Below are 19010 nucleotides of genomic sequence, written 5' to 3' on the forward strand. Positions count from 1 at the left end.
TCACCAGCTCGTTATCGCTGTTTGCCAACTCATTGCTGTTCGCCAGCTCATGATCGACACTTGCCAGTGTAAGCTCATCATCCACCAGCTCGTGATCGTCTCTCACCAGCTGTCTTCCAGGTTACTGGTGTCCCAGTAACTGCTTCCAATACCTGACGTTCCCTCTACTTTATGATCGCCCTAACTAGCTTGTTTTCAGTTGCAGCTCGGTTCCAATCTTCTGCCTCCTCTGGAGGCAGCTCATCTTATCCTCTGGTTTGACCACTATTCAGTGTTTCACTACCCAGCTCGCTACTTTTCCTTCCTAGGTAAAGTTGCTATCCGCCTTGCGGGTTGATATGCCGACAGCCTCCAAAGAATCTAAGAAGCCTCGTCCAGTCAACGGCCATACAACATTGAAAACACCGCTTCTTGTTACTGCCTGCAAACATCACATGTTGTTTGGTACTGCTTGTTTTTTCTGGCTTCATTCGACAGAGAACTGCTTGGGGAGGATCGCAGAACTCTACCGTTCTGTGATCCTCACTTCAAGCACACTGCTATTTCCAGTGAGACTCTCCTTCTCTGTTCATCAGAGATACTAGTATCCTCATCTAGATGACACAGATCATCATCCTTCGGTTTCTTTGAGTTGCACTACAATACTTCGGTAGTGCTTCCTACGACATGCAGTTGAGGGAGTTTGGCACACACTTCCTTCTTGGAACCTAACCCAGCACTCTTCAAGCGTTAACCTTGGCGCCTAATACCTCACCCGCTTTTTGGTACTTGTTGTTTCACACAAGTACGGTGTTTTCAGTTCCCGATGCTTTCTTTTCCTTTGAGCTTCTTCATTGGCTCTCCAGTCCTTGTCAGTGTTCACGAACATTTGTCCCTAATAAATGTTTTCTTCCCACAACGACTACTACTAGTACTACTACTTCTACTACTAGTGGGCTGACATGGCGTGTGCCTCAGGGACGAAGTCACCTCTTCTGCTCGCTACCTCTTCCCTTGCGTAACTTTATGTTACAGTACATGTTTCTTCACAAGCCGACATCTTCATTGATAGGTAGTAGGTTGGCCAGATGAACAGCCACCCGTTGAGATACTACCTCTAGAGAGTTATAGGGTCTTTTGACTGGCCAGACAGTACTACATTGGATCCTTCTCTCTGGTTACTGTTCATTTTCCCTTTGCCTACACATACACAACGAATAGTGTGGCCTATTCTTTACATATTCTTCTCTGTCTGCATACACCTGACAACACTGAGATTACCAAACAATTTTTCCTCCAAAGGGTTACGGCACTGTAATTGTTCAGTGGCTACTTTCCTCTTGGTAAGGGTAGAAGAGACTCTTTAGCTATGGTAAGCAGCTCTTCTAGGATAAGGGCACTCCAAAATCAAACCATTGTTCTTTAGTCTTGGGTAGTGCCATAGCCTCTGTACCATGGTCTTCCACTGTCTTGGGTTAGAGTTCTCTTGCTTGAGGGTACACTCGGGCACACTATCTATCTTATTTCTCTTCCTCTTGTTTTGTCAAAGTTTCTATAGTGTATATAGGAGCGATTTGTTTTAATGGTGTTTCTCTTCTTAAAATATTTTATTTTTCCGTTTCCTTTCCTCACTGGGCTATTTTCCCTGTTGGAGCCCCTGGGCTTAAAGCATCCTGCTTTTCCAACTAGGGTTTTAGCTTAGCAAGTAATAATAATAATGATAATAGAACCTTTGTTAGCTGCTCATGCACTCCGTGGACAACATACTTGTGTTCACTCTCCCCAAAGAGGAACACCCCCGTCACCTACGCATTGTGTTCGACCGTCTACAACAGAACGGCTTTGTAGTTTTGTACGACAAGTGTACCTTTGACGCCAACGAAGTATTCTTAGGGCACAGCATCTCTCCTGAAGGGGTCCCTCCCCCACCTATACAGTTTTACACAGTGGTTGCAAAGGCGGCCTCTGCCGCCTTTCTCCTATGATTCGGAACAAATCTTGTGAACATAATCCTTTGGAATTATTTGTTTCTCTCCTCTCCATAAGTTTGAGAACTTGTCAGATCTCTGTCACAGTTTTTTTTCCCCTCTGGTCTAGGGGATTGAACTTGGCTCATGCTTACACTACTATACCAACTTAGATGCGACGATTTCTCTCCTCTTACGCTCTGTCTCCGTTGGCCTACGCTCCCTTGGGACTTGTAAAATCAACCTCAGCCCTCCAACAACGGGATCCTCCTCTGAGGAGGCTTATACGACCAACCTTTAGCTTGACCTTCTTGGTCTTGTTTGTCAACCCTCTGAGTATGACGCTCTCCCTCAGCCTAAGTTCACCCATTGGCCGATGTGCTTCTCTAGGGATAACTACTTTCTTGTTGTCGAGTTAGGTTTGCCCTAATGGTTAATCCCCTCCTACGAGTTCAGAATACTCTTCTCTTTTTGACAAAGATGGAGAATTTGCAGCTCAACTACAAGAGCATGCACATGTTATCCACCCACCTAATGAGGTGTGAGGGCAGTTCTCTCTCTATTCTACGAGAATCCAAACATCCAATCGGACTTCTGGACTCAGGCGATACATCTTTTTGGCAAAACATGTTTCATCAAGGTAACTCCGAGTTTCTACAGTCATTTCTTTCCTATAGAAGTCTCCAATTTTTTTCCTCTCCTCCTGGAACAAGTTAGTTCATCAAGCTCTGTTCATTGAGAAGGCATACGGTCAAACAAGCAGTTTTAGTCCACAGGACTTCCTGATTTCCTGTGCATGTTCGACTACTATGACTCATACTCCTGGATTCCAGGACATCGGTCATCAAGGAACTATCTTTAAATATAGGCATACCGTGTCAAGGTGCGGTGCTCTTGTTTCGACAGCACCTCAGGTTTTCATGAGAATTTTTACCCTATTAGTGTCAACCTGCGCCTACAGGATCGTCTTTGTTCTCTGAGACTTCAGGACGACTGGCTGATCCTAACAGACTCGGTGGCTTATCTTCGTCACCACTGAGACAAATCCTTAGGTTTACCATGTTCTAAGGATTGAAGTAAATCTTGAAGATATCTGTCTCCTTATGAGAGATGGGTATTCTGAGACATGTTCATCGTCGTCATCAGCATGCTGAAATTTTTCAACGATGGGGTCCAAGGCGAAAGATGGCAGTAGTCTCTTCTTTCTACGAGACGCACTTTCAGCCAGTAGTGGTTATGTCTCATGGGTCACCATTTCAGTCTGGTTCGTCAAGCCCTTATCGGACTCCTTCGAATCCAATCTTTTCTTCGGCAGCCAGATCCTAGGTTTTACTGCTGGAAGGATCTCCCTTTTCTATGGTCTCTATGGGACTCTGGTAGGAGACAGACCTGAGAAGAGGGATGACAAACTAGAATCTCCGCCAAGGAGTCAACCTCCTCGTCCCTTTCCTGGATTTGATGCTTCCTTCAGATGCATCAGAGAGAGGGGAGGTGGGCACATGTTGTACCACTCAGCCTCCGGGCTTTGGCCAGAGTCCGAATGGTACCGTCATTTAAATCTCCTATAGATAGGGGCAGCCTTCCTAGCCCTACAGCAAATACATCAGTCCCTGGTGGGTCACTTGGTTGTACTGGTGAATGACAACACTACTGCGATGGCTCACGAAGAACAAACAGGGCGGTACCTGTTTTTTTCGCAACACCTCTGTCTTCTAGCATGGTATGTTGATGGGCAGAAGGCAACTTGGTTTCCCTATCAGCTCGATCCATTCTGGACAAGCAGGAATGTGCTCATAGTCTTCTGAGTAGAGCTACACAGACAGTGGTCCCCGAGCAGTCTTTGTATCATCCAGTGGCTTACAAAGTCCTGACGTTGACAGGTTTCCCGACAGTGGATCTCTTCGCAACGTCCCAGAACAACAGACTTCCACTCTACTGTTCACCAGCCCCCAGATCCCCAGACTCCACGACAGGATGCATTCAGCCAGTGGGTCAACATCGGTGTTTAAGCCATTTTTCCCCTGCCCTGCTGGAGGCCAAGGGTGCCTAATAAGGCAATATCATCCGCAACATGGCAATGACCCTCTTAGCTACGCTTGACATCTGCGGGTGGTTTCCATACCTTCTTCAGCTGCAGGTGGAAATCCCGAGAAAACTTCTATGACACAATCTACTCTAACAGCCACATGTGAACATTTCTCACAAAACCGTAGCTTCACTATGACTTCTTGCCTGGAAATTATTCAACACCTACTCTCAGAGAGGCGTTTTTACAACAAGTTATGAAGAGGATGTCTGGATACCTATGCAGAACTTCAGCTTAGTCTACCAGGCCAAGTGGACTGTCTTCTGTAGTCGGTGTCATGGAAGGGGTATCTCTCCCGTCGATGCCACTACAGCAATAACGGATTTCCTTATTTACCTTCGGGAGGAAAAGCACTCGGCCTCCTCCACAGAGCATTAGGGTGCCCCCTACGACCCAGGACACCAAGCAGCAGAACTTCACCTGACTTGATGATAGGTCTCCCGCTCGTGTTGGCTTCAGCCAGGAGAGTCTGCCATTCCCATGGCCCTCTTTCAACATCTATCATTCACAATGATGGACCAGGTAATACTCATCTTTGATCTAGTAGCTTGGATCCCAGATTCGAGCCATTTGGATTGGGAGTCCTTCGTAGAGTGACCAATGATCCAGATGAACGGCTACTTTGTCAGGGAGGAAATTGAGGTGCTACTTCAAGAGGACTACAGGAGCTCGCCCGTTTGTCAGAACTCTTCGTCAGTTCGGGGAAGGTCAAGAGAAGGATCACCAAGAACACATTCTTGGCTTGGATTCACAAGGTCATGGACCAAGCATTGAATCCTGATCCTTCTCCTCATAGAGGAGACCTAGAGGTCATAACGTTAAGGGCAGTAGTATGCCCCTACTGTCTATGAAAACTACTCTGTGATGCAGGCCTTGTCAGCGGATATGTGGAAGCGTTTAATGACCTTCACTGCCCACTTCCTCGAAGACGTGACCCACAGGAACATGGAGACGTTCTCCATTGATCCTGTGGTGGCTACACAATAAATGGTTTAAACACCTGTGACTCCTTGATGGCAATTAGCAGATGGTGGAGGGCAAAGTTCAACCATGATAAATGACAAAGAATGACTGGCTCTTTCTTTTATCTTCCCCCGTGTGGGGTAACAGCACCTACGTACTCTGCAAAGCTGGCCTTCGCTGTCTGCAGGTAAAAACATTTCTTTTGTGTAACCTGGTATAGAGAGATATACTTGTTTACTTCCCCATACCCCCTGGCGAGGTGGGATTGGGTAACGTCTATGGTTGATTCTAAGATTTCTACGTTTCTGAGAATTCTTACCTAGACAAGTCACACTGCTAGTATCACACAATCACACAGATTGATCAGGCCACTAACTGTGCTTTGAACGAATTGTTTAGCAAGGTTTCAGGGTTTCTAGGTGAAAATCCCAGGTCAAAGACCAGCCAGTTGGTTCGGACTTCTACCCTCCTAATGGGTGAATCAATCCCTATAAATAGCAAGGGTTTGTATTAGTGTTGGAACAAATGACAAATTTAAAAGTAATTTGTATTTTTCTTAAGATACAAAGCTGTAGCTATTTATGCAAATTGGCCCGCCATCACGTTTCTGACAAGTCCTGACTGCAATAAAAAGTGATGAGACAACACAGGTGTGTTTGTGAGTGGGGTAGCCAGCTACCCCACCTAAGCCCCCTCCCCTCCCACTAACTAGTGGTAGGGTAGTTATAACTCGCTAAAAGTCTTATGGCTAGTCTTCCAGCTTTGCCGAAAGTATAATCCTTATAAATACCTACAGGTTTGTATCTTTAGGGCAAATAAAGATTACTTTCTAATTTGTCATTTCAAACATTTTACCTGGTACTTCCAGTTTAATCTTGCATTTCAGCATACAGTATATTTTTTTTATAATGCTACCAATAGTTCAACTGTGGATAGTCGAATCAGCAGTGAGAAAAGTAGTAAATAAGGTTTTACTTGTATTTAGAATACAGTAGTTGTCTGAGTCTGTTTGTGAGTGGGGTAGCCAGCTACCCCTCCTAAGCCCCCCCCCCCCCCCACTAACTAGTGGTAGGGTAGTTATAACTCTCTAAAAGTTTTATGGCTAGTCTTCCAGCTTTTCCGAAAGTATAATCCCTATAAATACCTACAGGTTTGTATCTTTAGGACAAATAAAAATTACTTTCTAATTTGTCATTTTAAACATTTTACCTGATACTTCCAGTTTAATCTTGCATTTCAGCATACATTATATTTTTTTTTTTTATAATGCTACCAATAGTTCAACTGTGGATAGTCGAATCAGCAGTTAGAAAAGTAGTAAATAAGAAGGTTTTACTTGTATTTAGAATACAGTAGTTATCTGAGTGTGTTGTCAGTACATAAAATTAGTTTGAAGGAAAAACTGATCTTATCCTAGTAGTGGGGCAAAATCTACAGTGAATGCACTATTGTATTCTTATAGTAAATAACAAAAAAAAATTATGAAATTTCAGTTGTTTTTGTGATTGGTGACTCAAAAGACTTCACTTTCTTACTTGTGTTTCCACTAACTGATCTTGAAATTTCAAGTGTTTTTGTCCTTGTATACTGTTGCCTAGGTGACTGAATATTCTGGGAATGCTATATTGTATAAAAATGAGTTGGATGTAGTTAATTCTGTAGTAAATTTAGTCACATCAGTAAAACTAATTAGTTTGTTAATGCTCTTTTATCCTTCCAGGAATTTGATCTTAGCACCAATGTTGGAGATGATATAATAGAATTACTGCAGAATGCACCTTCAGATCCCGTCACTTCTGAAGCTCCAGAAGAGAGCAAAATTGTGGAAAACCCTAACCTTCCCATTTTCAATGATAGCATAGATAAGATATCATGCATCAAGTGCAGAACCCCTCACTGTAATGAAGTTACAGAATGTCATAATGCTATCAGTGTAAGTCTGTCTTTGATGTTTAGAAATTTTAATTTTGTTGGTAAGAATATGTAAATTTGGTAGCCCAATAAATTAAACCTTGTTTGTTCATATAAGAATACAGACTATAGTCCGTTAATAAGATTATGACCTCATCAAAGGTGGAACAATTGTTTAAAATTTAACAAGTTGCTTATAACTACCAGTGATCTCTGGTAAGACCCACCCACCTGTCAATCAGATAGAAATTCACTTATGACTTCATCCCCATGCTGTACATATGTGCTCTTGCTACCTCCTCTTGGATTTGTTCCTATACAAATACAAAATCATTATCCTTTAATAAGAGTAGGATTTTTAGTGTAACTTGAACTCGGGTGTTGAAATTTTTGACAAGTTACTGATGGTGGCGGAAAGTCCCACCCACTAGCACACCTGAGTTGCCAATTGGATTTTAGCCACAGAGCAATACGGATGTACTCTTTGCGCTAAGCAAAGCTTGGCTGGTTGTTTTTTCTTTTCTAAGAAAACGAGTCTTTATTGCTTCTCAGTTCAACGAATATGCTTGTAATTGAAAGTCCACAGGTAGGCATTCATGGCTGCTCTGGTAAACCAGGCCGCAATTGCGGCAGGTTTATGAGCCGGTAGGACATGGATCCCCTTTCTTTGTGCTATATGTGGAAGAGCCATGACTAATCACAGCTATCCCTCTGTTATGAGTGCAATATAAGGCTGCTTCGGCGAAAAAAAGCGCATGCACATTAGTCTGTTGGTGTTGATGAGTGACTACACGACCGTAGTGACTTATGTTAACGAGCAAGGTTATACTGTTTCACTGTAACTCTGCGAGTTGACCAAGCAAACACACACATTGGCAGTCGACAATGCATTTGGGCTATCAGTAAGATTCATTCCAGGCAATTGAAATGTAATCGCCGACCGACTCATTCGCCAATGATGAATCATAGGAGCGGAATGGTCCTTTCATCCTCTATTAGTGAAGAAATTTTTTAATTTGTGGGGTCCCTGTCGATTGACATGTTTGCCATTCAGCTCAACAAAAAGTTCCAAATCTTCTGCTGTCTAGTACTAGTCCTATCAGTTGCTCTAGAGGGCAACTTTCAACATTCGTAGGACAACGCCATTGTATATGCATTTTCACCATTCTACCTGATTCGCAGAGTAATCGAAAGAATGTTGACTGCTCCATATGATGTTTTACTTACTATATGCTTAAAAATTGAAAATGAAATAAATAAATGCAATTTTATATTATGCTTTTCCTAAGCACGCTACCTAATACGGAAACCATTGTTTTGTTTGTGTTTTATTACCAATCACAATGAACAAATGTACTGTACGCCTTTACGCATCCAATTAAACTTAGTTATTTATTATAAGATGTTTTGGAATTATATCATGAATAGTTTTTCACATATGATCATATCCTCGAAAGAGGTACTGCAGTTTTAATCAGTTGACGATGTTTACATTTCTTCATTTGGGCTTACATAGTAAAAAGATGATTTCATATACAGTAAATGGAATTATTTTTCAAATAGATTATTTATTATGAAAATATTCTAATAATGTATACAGTAATGTAAATATTTACTTATTGCCTTCATTATCATTTTATTTCATAACGTGAATCTTTTCATGTATGAAAGTGGTTATTGCAATGTGGCCAAGGCTAGCTTACCAATAAACATATATTGAGAACTAAAACTTTGTAGAAAGGAAGATTAAGATTTAGATGTTAGCCCTTTAGACAAAAACAGGATTAATCTGTAGCTATTAGTTGTGTCAAATTGTATTCTTGTATCATCACTGAGCGATCGCTGTGTACGAAGTCCGAAATTTTTTATGTCGTATGCGAAACATTGAGATGAGAGCTTCTCTCAACTAACGCTTTTTTTGGTTGATTATAGCAGTATTTTATAGAACACAAAGATTAAATAATACATGTGTCAGTACAAGTTGCTCTGGGTTATGCATTGGATTTGTGTTAAAACTAGTTATATATATATATATATATATATATATATATATATATATATATATATATATATATATATATATATATATATATATATATATATATATATATATATATATATATATATATATATATATATATATATATATATATATATATATATATATATATATATATATATATATATATATATATATATATATATATATATATATTTTTTTAATAAGAAAAATTTTCCCACAAACCTAATTACCTACCAATTTCCCACTTCCCAGCTCCACAGATCTTTTAGAGCTAATAAATCACACTACTAAAAAATTTAGGCAGTTAACTGATGGTAAACATATATTCTATTCTGCTCTTGCTTATGCATAGCTGCCTCCATTCCTCTTTTGTTTGTATAAAGATACACGCTGTTTGAGAAGTTTTAAAGACAATGAATTTGGAGGATAGAAAGATTACTTTGTATGAAAAAGTAAATTATGTTTTTGAAAAATTTAAAGTAATTATTTGTCTGTGGAAAACAAAACATATATGTTCTGTGAAGTAATGTAAAAGTATTTTTTTTTATAATATGGAAACTACCAGCTTATTTTGTAGGCTCAAAACTTTCTTTGATAAATTTTTTACTAGAATGTTGTTGAGGAGGTTCCCACTGACTCATAACTTATGATACAGTTCTGTACTCTAGTGTACTAGAATGATTGTTCTATGTTAATTGAACTGGCTATTAATTCTTCTTCTCTCGGGGATTGGATAGTAATGTTTCTTATTCAGAGTTTTTAACATTTTTATATCTTCCATTTATAGTGCTGGAAAGCTCGAACTCGTCATGAAGATGGTACAGAAGTAGAGGCTAGAGGGTGTGTCAACCAACCTGACCATGTTGCTATGTTATGTGGAATAAAGGAACGCTTGCACAAGGCTTTTAAGCTTGAATGTTGTCAGAAACATTTCTGTAATAATGGAAGTTTTCCCGTTTTGCCCCTAGAGCCAAGTAAGTTTTTTACTTCCTGATTTGCATCTCATGTGCTTGATTATAATATTATTAGTAATATATTAATTAATCAATGTACAGTATGATACAGTACAAGTTTTTCCAGCTAAATCCAAATATTTAAATTAACAAAATTAGAAATGGTAAGACTAACAGAGTTTCTTTTACAGATCCTTATCCTCAAGGTATTCGACTATTCTCTGTGCATATTCTCCCTGTACTTCTAGTAGTATTTATTGCTCTGATTGTGGTGCTCTTTTTACGCCGTGCTCATCAACGTCGAATGCGAGAGTTTGCAGCAGCTGCTACTGCTTCATCTTATCCTCAGTCTCATGGCATGTACAGAGATGACCTCAGAGTAACTGCACCAGGAGATTCAACTCTTTTGGTAAGAAGTTAATCTATTTGATGTCCTGATTAATGCTGAAATTGTGTGCAGTCTGTGGTTAGTAATGTTTTACGTTTGTCACTGGAAGCTTGGTCCCAAATAGTGCCCTCAAATACACAGTGCCATTATTATCCCTGTAGTTAAGTAGTCCTTTCAGTGTACAATAGGTATTACTAAGAGGGTCTGCAGCCTTTCTTTGGTCCCTTGTTGCACATGCTTTATATCCTTCTACTTTACCCCCATTCCTGCTTCTTTTTTTTTATCTTTCTGTCCAACAGCTAACTTTTACTTCATAGTGTAACTGCAGGTTTTCTTAATTTGTAAGTGCCAGGCTATATAGCTCAAATTCATAAATCAAATCCATACTGTTATTATTAAACAAATAAGAATGAGATGAATAATTTTCCAATGCATATTTTTAAATATTTAACTTAGCCGGTGAATATATAGCTGCAACTCTGTTGCTCGACATACAAACTCACGGAAAAACTCGCCAGCGATCGCTACACAGGTTGCGGGTGTGCCCAACAGCGCCATCTGTCGACCAGATACCCAGCTCTTATGTAAACAAAGACTCAAATTTCTCTCTGTCGACGTGTCGACAAGACGTACTTTACTCGCTGTTGCTAAACTGGAGTTTTTCACATCATATTGGTGAAGTACTATATTCTGGTATTGAGCTTTCGCAATGCAGGTGTTTTTTTTTCACTTTAATCTTGAACTCGTTTTGGATAGATTTAATTATGGTGACAAAGAGAGTATGGACTTTCTTTCACTTTTAAATGGCCGACCCTTCCCTTAGACGGAAGTGTGTTTAGGCTTTTAGTAATTATCTTATCACGTTATAAATTATTTATAGATTTTCCTCTATATATTTTATATCTCTCCGCCTTTATTAGGCCTCTTCGATTAACTTTCCATTTATTATAAACATATAAAAATAAATTTTAATGTTTTGTTTATATGCGACCTTTCCTGAGAGTAGGCGGTCCTAACTTGGAAACCGAAGTTAATCAACGTTGAGCCCTTTATATCGTCTTTAGCTTTTAAAGAGCTAAGGATTTAAGACTTTTTAAATGTAATATTTTATGAAAGATTTTCTTTGATAGTCTTCGTACTGTTTTCAAAGATGAACTAACGTTTAGTTTATTTATGCTACGCAGTTGTTGACGTTCAGGACGTTCAACATGCGCTCTATCGTTACGATAGAGAGAGAGTGTATCACGGTTTCACTTTGCAGTAAGAGTAAATCGATTCTGAAGTTTTGTTCATTCTTTCTTAGCTTAAATGTTTTAAATTCTAATTTAAAGGAACTTTTTATTTGAAAAACCTTTCAGTTTTTTCCTTTAGTCAAATAACATGTTTTTTTGACGAGATATAATTGGGCTCTTCTCTTAGGTGCGAAATCAAGAGAGAAAGAGAGAGAGAGAGATAGAGACGGAGGGAGAGAGAGGAGAGAAAACGTTCCGTTCAAGCGGGTAACGTTGTTCTCGAGTTACTCTCGTCCCTAGTCTCTGTACGGGGAGGAAGGATAAAACTTTTTTAGTTTTTTATTCTCGTCCCCAGGCTATGTGCAGTGAGAGATTGAAAACGTAGTTTATATGAACTAGTGTTTAGTCTCTTTCCCAGCCACTGAATTTTTTATCTTAAAATATGTTTTCTGTTTTTTGCTGGTATTAATGAGCTTGCATTATACGACTGATTTCGCAATTACTACCTTTTAATGAAGGGTAGAATTGCGTGTTTCAGGTAGAAATCAGTAAAAGTTTCGATTTCAGTGAAATAAGTGCAAAACAGAAAATCGAAGTGATAAAGTGATATGCGCAAAGTGTTACAGTGTTGCGTCCGAGGGTTCGTCTGTTCGTGCCTGTCGTTCACCTAGTCCGGGACCTCTTGCATGCTCCCAAGCCCAGGGGAGAAGTAATGTCGAACGACTTATGGGTTCGAGAGGCCTTGATCAACGAACAGACGTTTCCCTCTATGGTATCGGGTGTATCTTACCAAGATCTCCCCTACCATAAGACGAGAGAGACGTTGTTTCTCCTCGTCATCCGAAGGCTTTTCGCATAAGAAACCTGTCACAAGGTTTCGAAGCCCTTAAGCGAAAGTCAGTCCTTTCAGGATAGGTCCAGCGTCCTGGTTACAGCCATTAGGACAGCTCTGACCCTATGCAGTCATCGGATAACTGCTCGCCGCCTAACAAAAGCGTAACACAGACTCCGAGAGTCTTTTTTGTTGGCAAAGTGTTGCGGTCACAGACGTTACCTTCGTCTCTTACCACAACCATTTCCGTTGATCCTTAATGGGTTGTATGGCAAGACATGCAGAATATGCTTGCCTCCCTCATGGAAGACTATTCTGCCGATTAGTCCGTTGAGTGTAGCCGTTTATCTCATCGATATCCTGGCTTTCAGCCAACCTAACGTTCCTTTGTGCTTACTGTTGACGTTGGCGTAGTTAAGTCACGTCAGTCAGGTTGTTTAGAACCACACTCGATGCGGTCTCGTGTGGTTTTTCAGCCGCATTTGGACGTTAGGCCACTTGCTGATGCTCCTGTTGACGTTCAAGACGTTCACTAACAATCGGAGTTGACTTGTTTTGATGTTGTGCGTCAACCTCCGCATTCGAGAGTTGTTTTGACTGCTCAGTCTAGGCAGTCAAAGCAGTCTCGAGTGGACGCTGTGCATCCTCACGCACCTGTTGTGGTTGACAGTTCAGTTGTTGACAGTTCACAGACTGTCAAGCAGTTACATGACGTTGCGTTCTGGTCCGCTACTAATGCACCAGTGAGTGTGGACTCTGCTTGTGAAGCATTGCCACCACGGTAGGTCTCTCCCTTGCTTGAGACTCAGCTTTTATCGGACAAGGTTCCTGTAGATGAGGAAGTTGCTGTTCCCCCTCCTACTGATATTCCCTTGAGGACTCTGTCAGATTGAGAGGAGCCTAAAGCTGCTTAGCCCCCTATGGACTTCAATTAAATCATGATGATTTTTTTTGAGGATCTTTGTCCGGATATTTTTGTAACTGCTGCTCCTCGTTCGCCTAAACGTCAGAGCTTACACTAGGCCTAGCTACTTCGAAGCCGTTGTTTTTAAGCTAGTGCTCTCTCGCTCTCCTAGAGAGCTTTACGTTGGCTAGGCGACTGGTTTTTCACCAGGAGGAGTTTGGGGGATACAGCCTTTGCTTTCCCTTCTTTTAAACTGGCTTATAGAGCGAGAGTCTGATATGACACGAGAGAAGTTCTCGGCTTGGGAGTTCATGCCTCTGCCCAGATAGACTTCTCAAATCTCGTAGACTCTCCCTGGCGCCTGGCCAGGAGACGCTCCAAGTTTTTTACAGGTCAACTTCACAGCTGTTTTCGAGCCTTTGAAGTTTTGCTGTACAATTATGTCATGCATAAACAAGGCTTTCAGGGATGGAAAGCGGTACCGCCTCAGTCGCTAACCCCGTCTGTTGCCATACCTGCTCCCGTAGACCCTAAATGGGCTTTGCTGCAAGACATGCAGTCCAAGCTTGCGTCCTTGATAGAGGACTTTAATGCGGAGAAGGTTGCTACCGAACCTTCTGGCCAACAACCTTCCAACCGGTCGGTTGTGCGCCCTGTTGACGCTGAGGTAACCTACTCGCGTCTGCCAGTTGAGGTGGTTCCTCCACCGATGCGACCCAGTGTGGGTTGTCAGCCGCACGTTGTTGTTAAGCGACGCTCAGAGGTGGTTGTTGACGTTCAGGACGTTCAACAACCAGCAGAGGTGACTTGTTTTGACGCAGTGCGTCAACCTCAGCAACCCGGTAGGTTTCTCGCGCACCCATGATTGTTGATAGTTCACAGACTGTGCAGCAGTTCCATGATGTTGTGTCCGGCTCCGTCACGCATCCACCAGTGCGACCGGACTCAGCGAGCCAGACGTTGCCCACTCCGTTGCCGTTTCCTCATCAGTTTTCGGATGAGGAACCCTCTGATGAGGACGTTGCTGAACAACAAGACGATCAGCCCCCAGAATAGATCAAGCCCTGCTATCCATCCAGAAGATGCTGAAGAAGGAACGCTGCTCAGTCAGGCTGTGGATGAGTCTGGTAGGGACGCTGTCATCCGTGGAACAATTTGTGTCACTAGGAAGACTACACCTCCGTCCTCTTCATACCATCTAGCTTTTCACTGGAAAAAGGACAAGACGCTAGAAGCGGTCTCGATCCCGGTTTCCGAAAAGATAAAGTCTTGTCTGACTTGGTGGAAGGACAATATCAACCTAAGAGAGGGTCTCTCCTGGCTGTTCAGACTCCCAACCACGTTCTCTTCTCGGACGCATCGGACGTGGGCTGGGGCGCGACACTAGACGGTCGGGAATGCTCAGGACTGTGGAACTCGAGTCAGAGGAGCATGCATATCAACTGCAAGGAGCTGTTGGCAGTACATCTGACCTTGAAAAGCTTCAAGTCTCTCCTTCGAGGCAAAGTGGTGGAAGTTAACTCGGACAACACCACGGCCTTGGCGTACATCTCCAAACAAGGAGGTACCCACTCACTGACGTTGTACGAGATCGCAAGGGACCTGCTCATCTGGTCAAAAGGTCAAGACATCTCCCTAGTTACGAGGTTCATCCAAGGCGACTTGAACGTCATAGCAGATTGTCTCAGTCGGAAAGGGCAAGTAATTCCAACCGAATGGACCCTCCACAAGGATGTGTGCAAGAGACTTTGGGCCACTTGGGGTAAACCATCCATAGATCTCTTTGCAACCTCGCTGACCAAGAGGCTTCCAATCTATTGCTCTCCAGTCCCGGACCCAGCAGCAATACATATAGATGCCTTCCTCCTAGATTGGTCACATCTGGATCTCTACGCATTCCCACCGTTCAAGATTGTCAACAAGGTACTGCAGAAGTTCGCCTCTCACGAAGGGACAAGGTTGACGTTAGTTGCTTCCCTCTGGCCCGCGAGAGAATGGTTCACCGAGATACTTCAATGGTTAGTAGACGTTCCCAGTAGTCTTCCTCTAAGGGTAGACCTTCTACGTCAGCCACACGTAAAGAAGGTACTCCAAAGCCTCCACGCTCTTCGTCTGACTGCCTTCAGACTATCGAAAGACTCTCGAGAGCTAGAGGCTTTTCAAAGGAAGCAGCCAGTGCGATTGCTAGAGCAAGGAGAGCGTCTTCCATTAGAGTCTACCAATCGAAGTGGGAAGTCTTCCGAGACTGGTGCAAGTCAGTTTCTGTATCCTGGACCAGTACCTCTGTAGCTCAAATAGCTGTTTTTCTCTTATACCTGAGAAAAGGACGATCCCTTTCAGCTCCCACTATCAAGGGCTACAGAAGCATGTTGGCATCGGTCTTCCGGCATAGAGGCTTAGATCTTTCCAAACATAAAGATCTGCAAGACCTCCTTAAGTCTTTTGAGACCACCAAGGAGCGTCGTTTGGCTACCCCTGGATGGAATTTAGACGTGGTACTAAGATTCTTCATGTCAGACAGGTTGGAGCCGTTACAATCAGCCTCCCTGAAAGATCTCACTCTTAAGACACTTTTCCTGGTATGCTTAGCCTCGGCTAAAAGAGTCAGTGAGATTCATGCCTTCAGCAAGAACATCGGATTTTCGTCAGAAAAAGCCACTTGTTCGCTGCAACTTGGTTTTCTAGCCAAAAATGAGCTGCCTTCTCGGCCTTGGCCTAAATCTTTCGATATCCCCAGCTTATCGGAGATCGTAGGCAATGAACTAGAAAGAGTCTTATGCCCTGTTAGAGCTCTTAAGTTCTATTTAAAGCGTACTAAACCTTTACGAGGCCAATCTGAAGCTTTATGGTGTTCAGTTAAGAAACCATCCTTGCCTATGTCAAAGAATGCTTGGTCAGACTTTATCAGATTGTTAATACGAGAAGCTCATTCACATCTGAGTGAGGAAGACCGAACGTTGCTTAAGGTGAAGACGCACGAAGTTAGAGCTGTAACAACTTCCGTGGCCTTTAAGCAAAATATATCTCTGCAAAGTATAATGGACGCAACCTATTGGAGAAGCAAGTCAGTGTTCGCGTCATTTTACTTGAAATATGTCCAGTCTCTTTACAAGAACTGCTACACACTGGGACCATTCGTAGCAGCGAGTGCAGTAGTGGGTGAGGGCTCAACCACTACAATTCCCTAATTCCTTCTCCTTTTAATCTGTCTCTTGAAATGTTGTTTTTTTATGGGTTGTCCGGAAGGCTAAGAAGCCTTTCGCATCCTGGTTGATTTGGCGGGTGGTCAAAGTCATTTCTTGAGAGCGCCTAGATTAGGGGTTTGATGAGGTCCTGTTGTATGGGTTGCAACCCTTGATACTTCAGCTCCTAGGGATCGATCAGCATCCTAAGAGGATCGCGAGGCTCCGTAAGGAAGACGTACTTAAAAGGCAGAGTAATTGTTCAAGTCGACTTCCTTACCAGGTACCTATTTATTTTGTTTTTGTTATTTTGATAACTTCTAAAATGAAATAAAAAAACTCTTAGCTCATAAAATGTAAACATATATTACTGGTCTCTACCCACCATCCTGGGTGTGAATCAGCTATATATTCACCGGCTAAGTTAAATATTTAAAAATGATATTTTGATTATAAAATAAATTTTTGAATATACTTACCCGGTGAATATAAATTAAATGACCCTCCCTTCCTCCCCAATAGAGACGCAGTGGGACGAGGAGAAAATTGAGTCTTTGTTTACATAAGAGCTGGGTATCTGGTCGACAGATGGCGCTGTTGGGCACACCTGTGTAGCGATCGCTGGCGAGTTTTTCCGTAGAGTTTGTCTGTCGAGCAACAGAGTTGCGGCTATATATTCACCGGGTAAGTATATTCAAAAATTTATTTTATAATCAAAATATCATTTTTTCTGAAAAATACCTCTATTAAATGTTTTATTACCTTATCAAGTGCATGATTTACAGGAAATCTTTAATGACAACTTGACCTCTGGGAGTGGATCTGGACTACCCCTTCTTATTCAACGCACATTAGCCAAGCAGATTCACCTGGCAAATGTTATTGGCAAGGTATAAACTGATGTTATGACTTTTTTTTATTTTGTAAATACATTATACTGCTGCATATCGAATATCTTGTTTTTTAGAAGCATCACATCTATAGTGGTGATCCAGGATAAAGACTAAACATCAATCACAAATTATAATTGTTCCTACGTGACATATAAACCATCCTCCTTTAGTAGGGAGATTTTCAGCACGAGCTGGAGATAGTCATTAGAATTATTTATTGAGTGGTTAAACTACTGGTGGAGGGTGTGGGCAAGAAACCCCACCTCATCACCAGTCTGAATATTTTGTCTCTCCTGTTAGAGAGTACGGATGTACTGCCAGCCTCTGATCAAACTTTTCGTCGTCTTTTTCATTTTGCAGGAAGTAAATACTATTGACTGTTGGAATTACAGAATAGAAATTATTAAGCAAAGGATTTGTACTTTGTTGGGAAAGGGTGGTCGTTATAACCGGTTTATGAGTAAACTGGATGTGAATCCACACTCCCTCTGTGCTTCTTGTAGGGGCCTTAATTGTTGGCAATCATCCCCATGCTCTGAGTGTAGGTCGTGGCCTGTGCAGTGGCAGGCATATGCCCTAAAGAGAAAAAAAGTGAGGTAAGCCTTCTTAGGATTTGTCTTTTCAATGCTCACAAAGACACCTATGAAGTCTTGCTGCTTCAGTCACCTCAGTGAGTTCCAAGTGAACAAATAGTGAATGATCATAACCTTTGTATATTAAGCAAGGGAGATTTTAGTACGTACTATTCAAAAACTCATGAAACATATTTCTCATTAGACTTAACTTTTTGTTCCAATAATATTGTTGATAGGTTTGAAAGGAATGCACTAGATGATCTTTATAGCAGTGATCAATTTCATATATTAATAACCATGTTAGGATGTACAACAAGTCCCTCCACTCAACGTTATGATACAAATAAAGCCCACTGGGATAAGTTCTAATTTTATACGAGTCAAGTGCCTGCTAAATCTAGAAAAGATGCAATAAAAGGAAGGATAGTTCATGGAAGATATGTGTCTAGTATATCAGAAAATACTTCAATGCCAAAGGTTTTGGCAGAAATTTAGGAAAATTAATGATTCCTATTGCAGGCATTAAAGCATAATAGATCACCAATTCATGATGCTGAGGCCATCTCAAGTATTATTGGACAAAATATTGAAAGCATAAGCACTATCAATAATTTGTATGCACACTTTTGATCTATTAAAAGAATAAAAGAAGCAAGTACATTGAATTTTGATACAGTAGAAGATATCTTTTGTAATTAAAGATTTATTGTGGAGGAGATAAAATTTGCACTATCAAATTGTAGTTCATTGGCCCCTAGTATTATTATTATTATTACTTGCTAAGCTACAACCCTAGTTGGAAAAGCAAGATGCTATAAGCCCAGGGGCCCCAACAGGGAAAATAGCCCAAGTGAGGAAAGGAAACAAGGAAAAATAATATATTTTAAGAACGACGACATTTAAATAAATATTTCCTATATAAACTATGAAAACTTTAAAAAAACAAGAGGAAGAGAAACAAGATAGAATGGTGTGCCCGAGTGTACCCTCAACCAAGAGAACTCTAACCCAAGATAGTGGAAGACCATGGTACAGAGGCTATGGCACTATCCAAGACTAGAGAACAGTGGTTTGATTTTGGAGTGTCCTTCTCCTGGAAGAGCTGCTTACCATAGCTAAAGA

General features: G+C 41.4%; 1 protein-coding gene across 2 annotated transcripts in view; it reads left to right on the top strand.

Annotated features, from left to right (window-relative positions):
- Window positions 1-19010, top strand: part of sax (saxophone) — a 96490-nt gene that overhangs the window by 27242 nt on the left and 50238 nt on the right. For both annotated transcript variants that reach the window (XM_068366702.1, XM_068366703.1), the window contains exons 3-6: window positions 6716-6928; window positions 9717-9903; window positions 10074-10291; window positions 17206-17310. In XM_068366702.1, coding sequence (XP_068222803.1) covers window positions 6716-6928; window positions 9717-9903; window positions 10074-10291; window positions 17206-17310 — 723 coding nt within the window. The remainder of the gene's footprint in view (window positions 1-6715; window positions 6929-9716; window positions 9904-10073; window positions 10292-17205; window positions 17311-19010) is intronic.

The sequence above is a fragment of the Palaemon carinicauda genome, chromosome 44 (genome assembly GCF_036898095.1).
Source record: "Palaemon carinicauda isolate YSFRI2023 chromosome 44, ASM3689809v2, whole genome shotgun sequence".
NCBI lineage: Eukaryota > Metazoa > Arthropoda > Malacostraca > Decapoda > Palaemonidae > Palaemon > Palaemon carinicauda.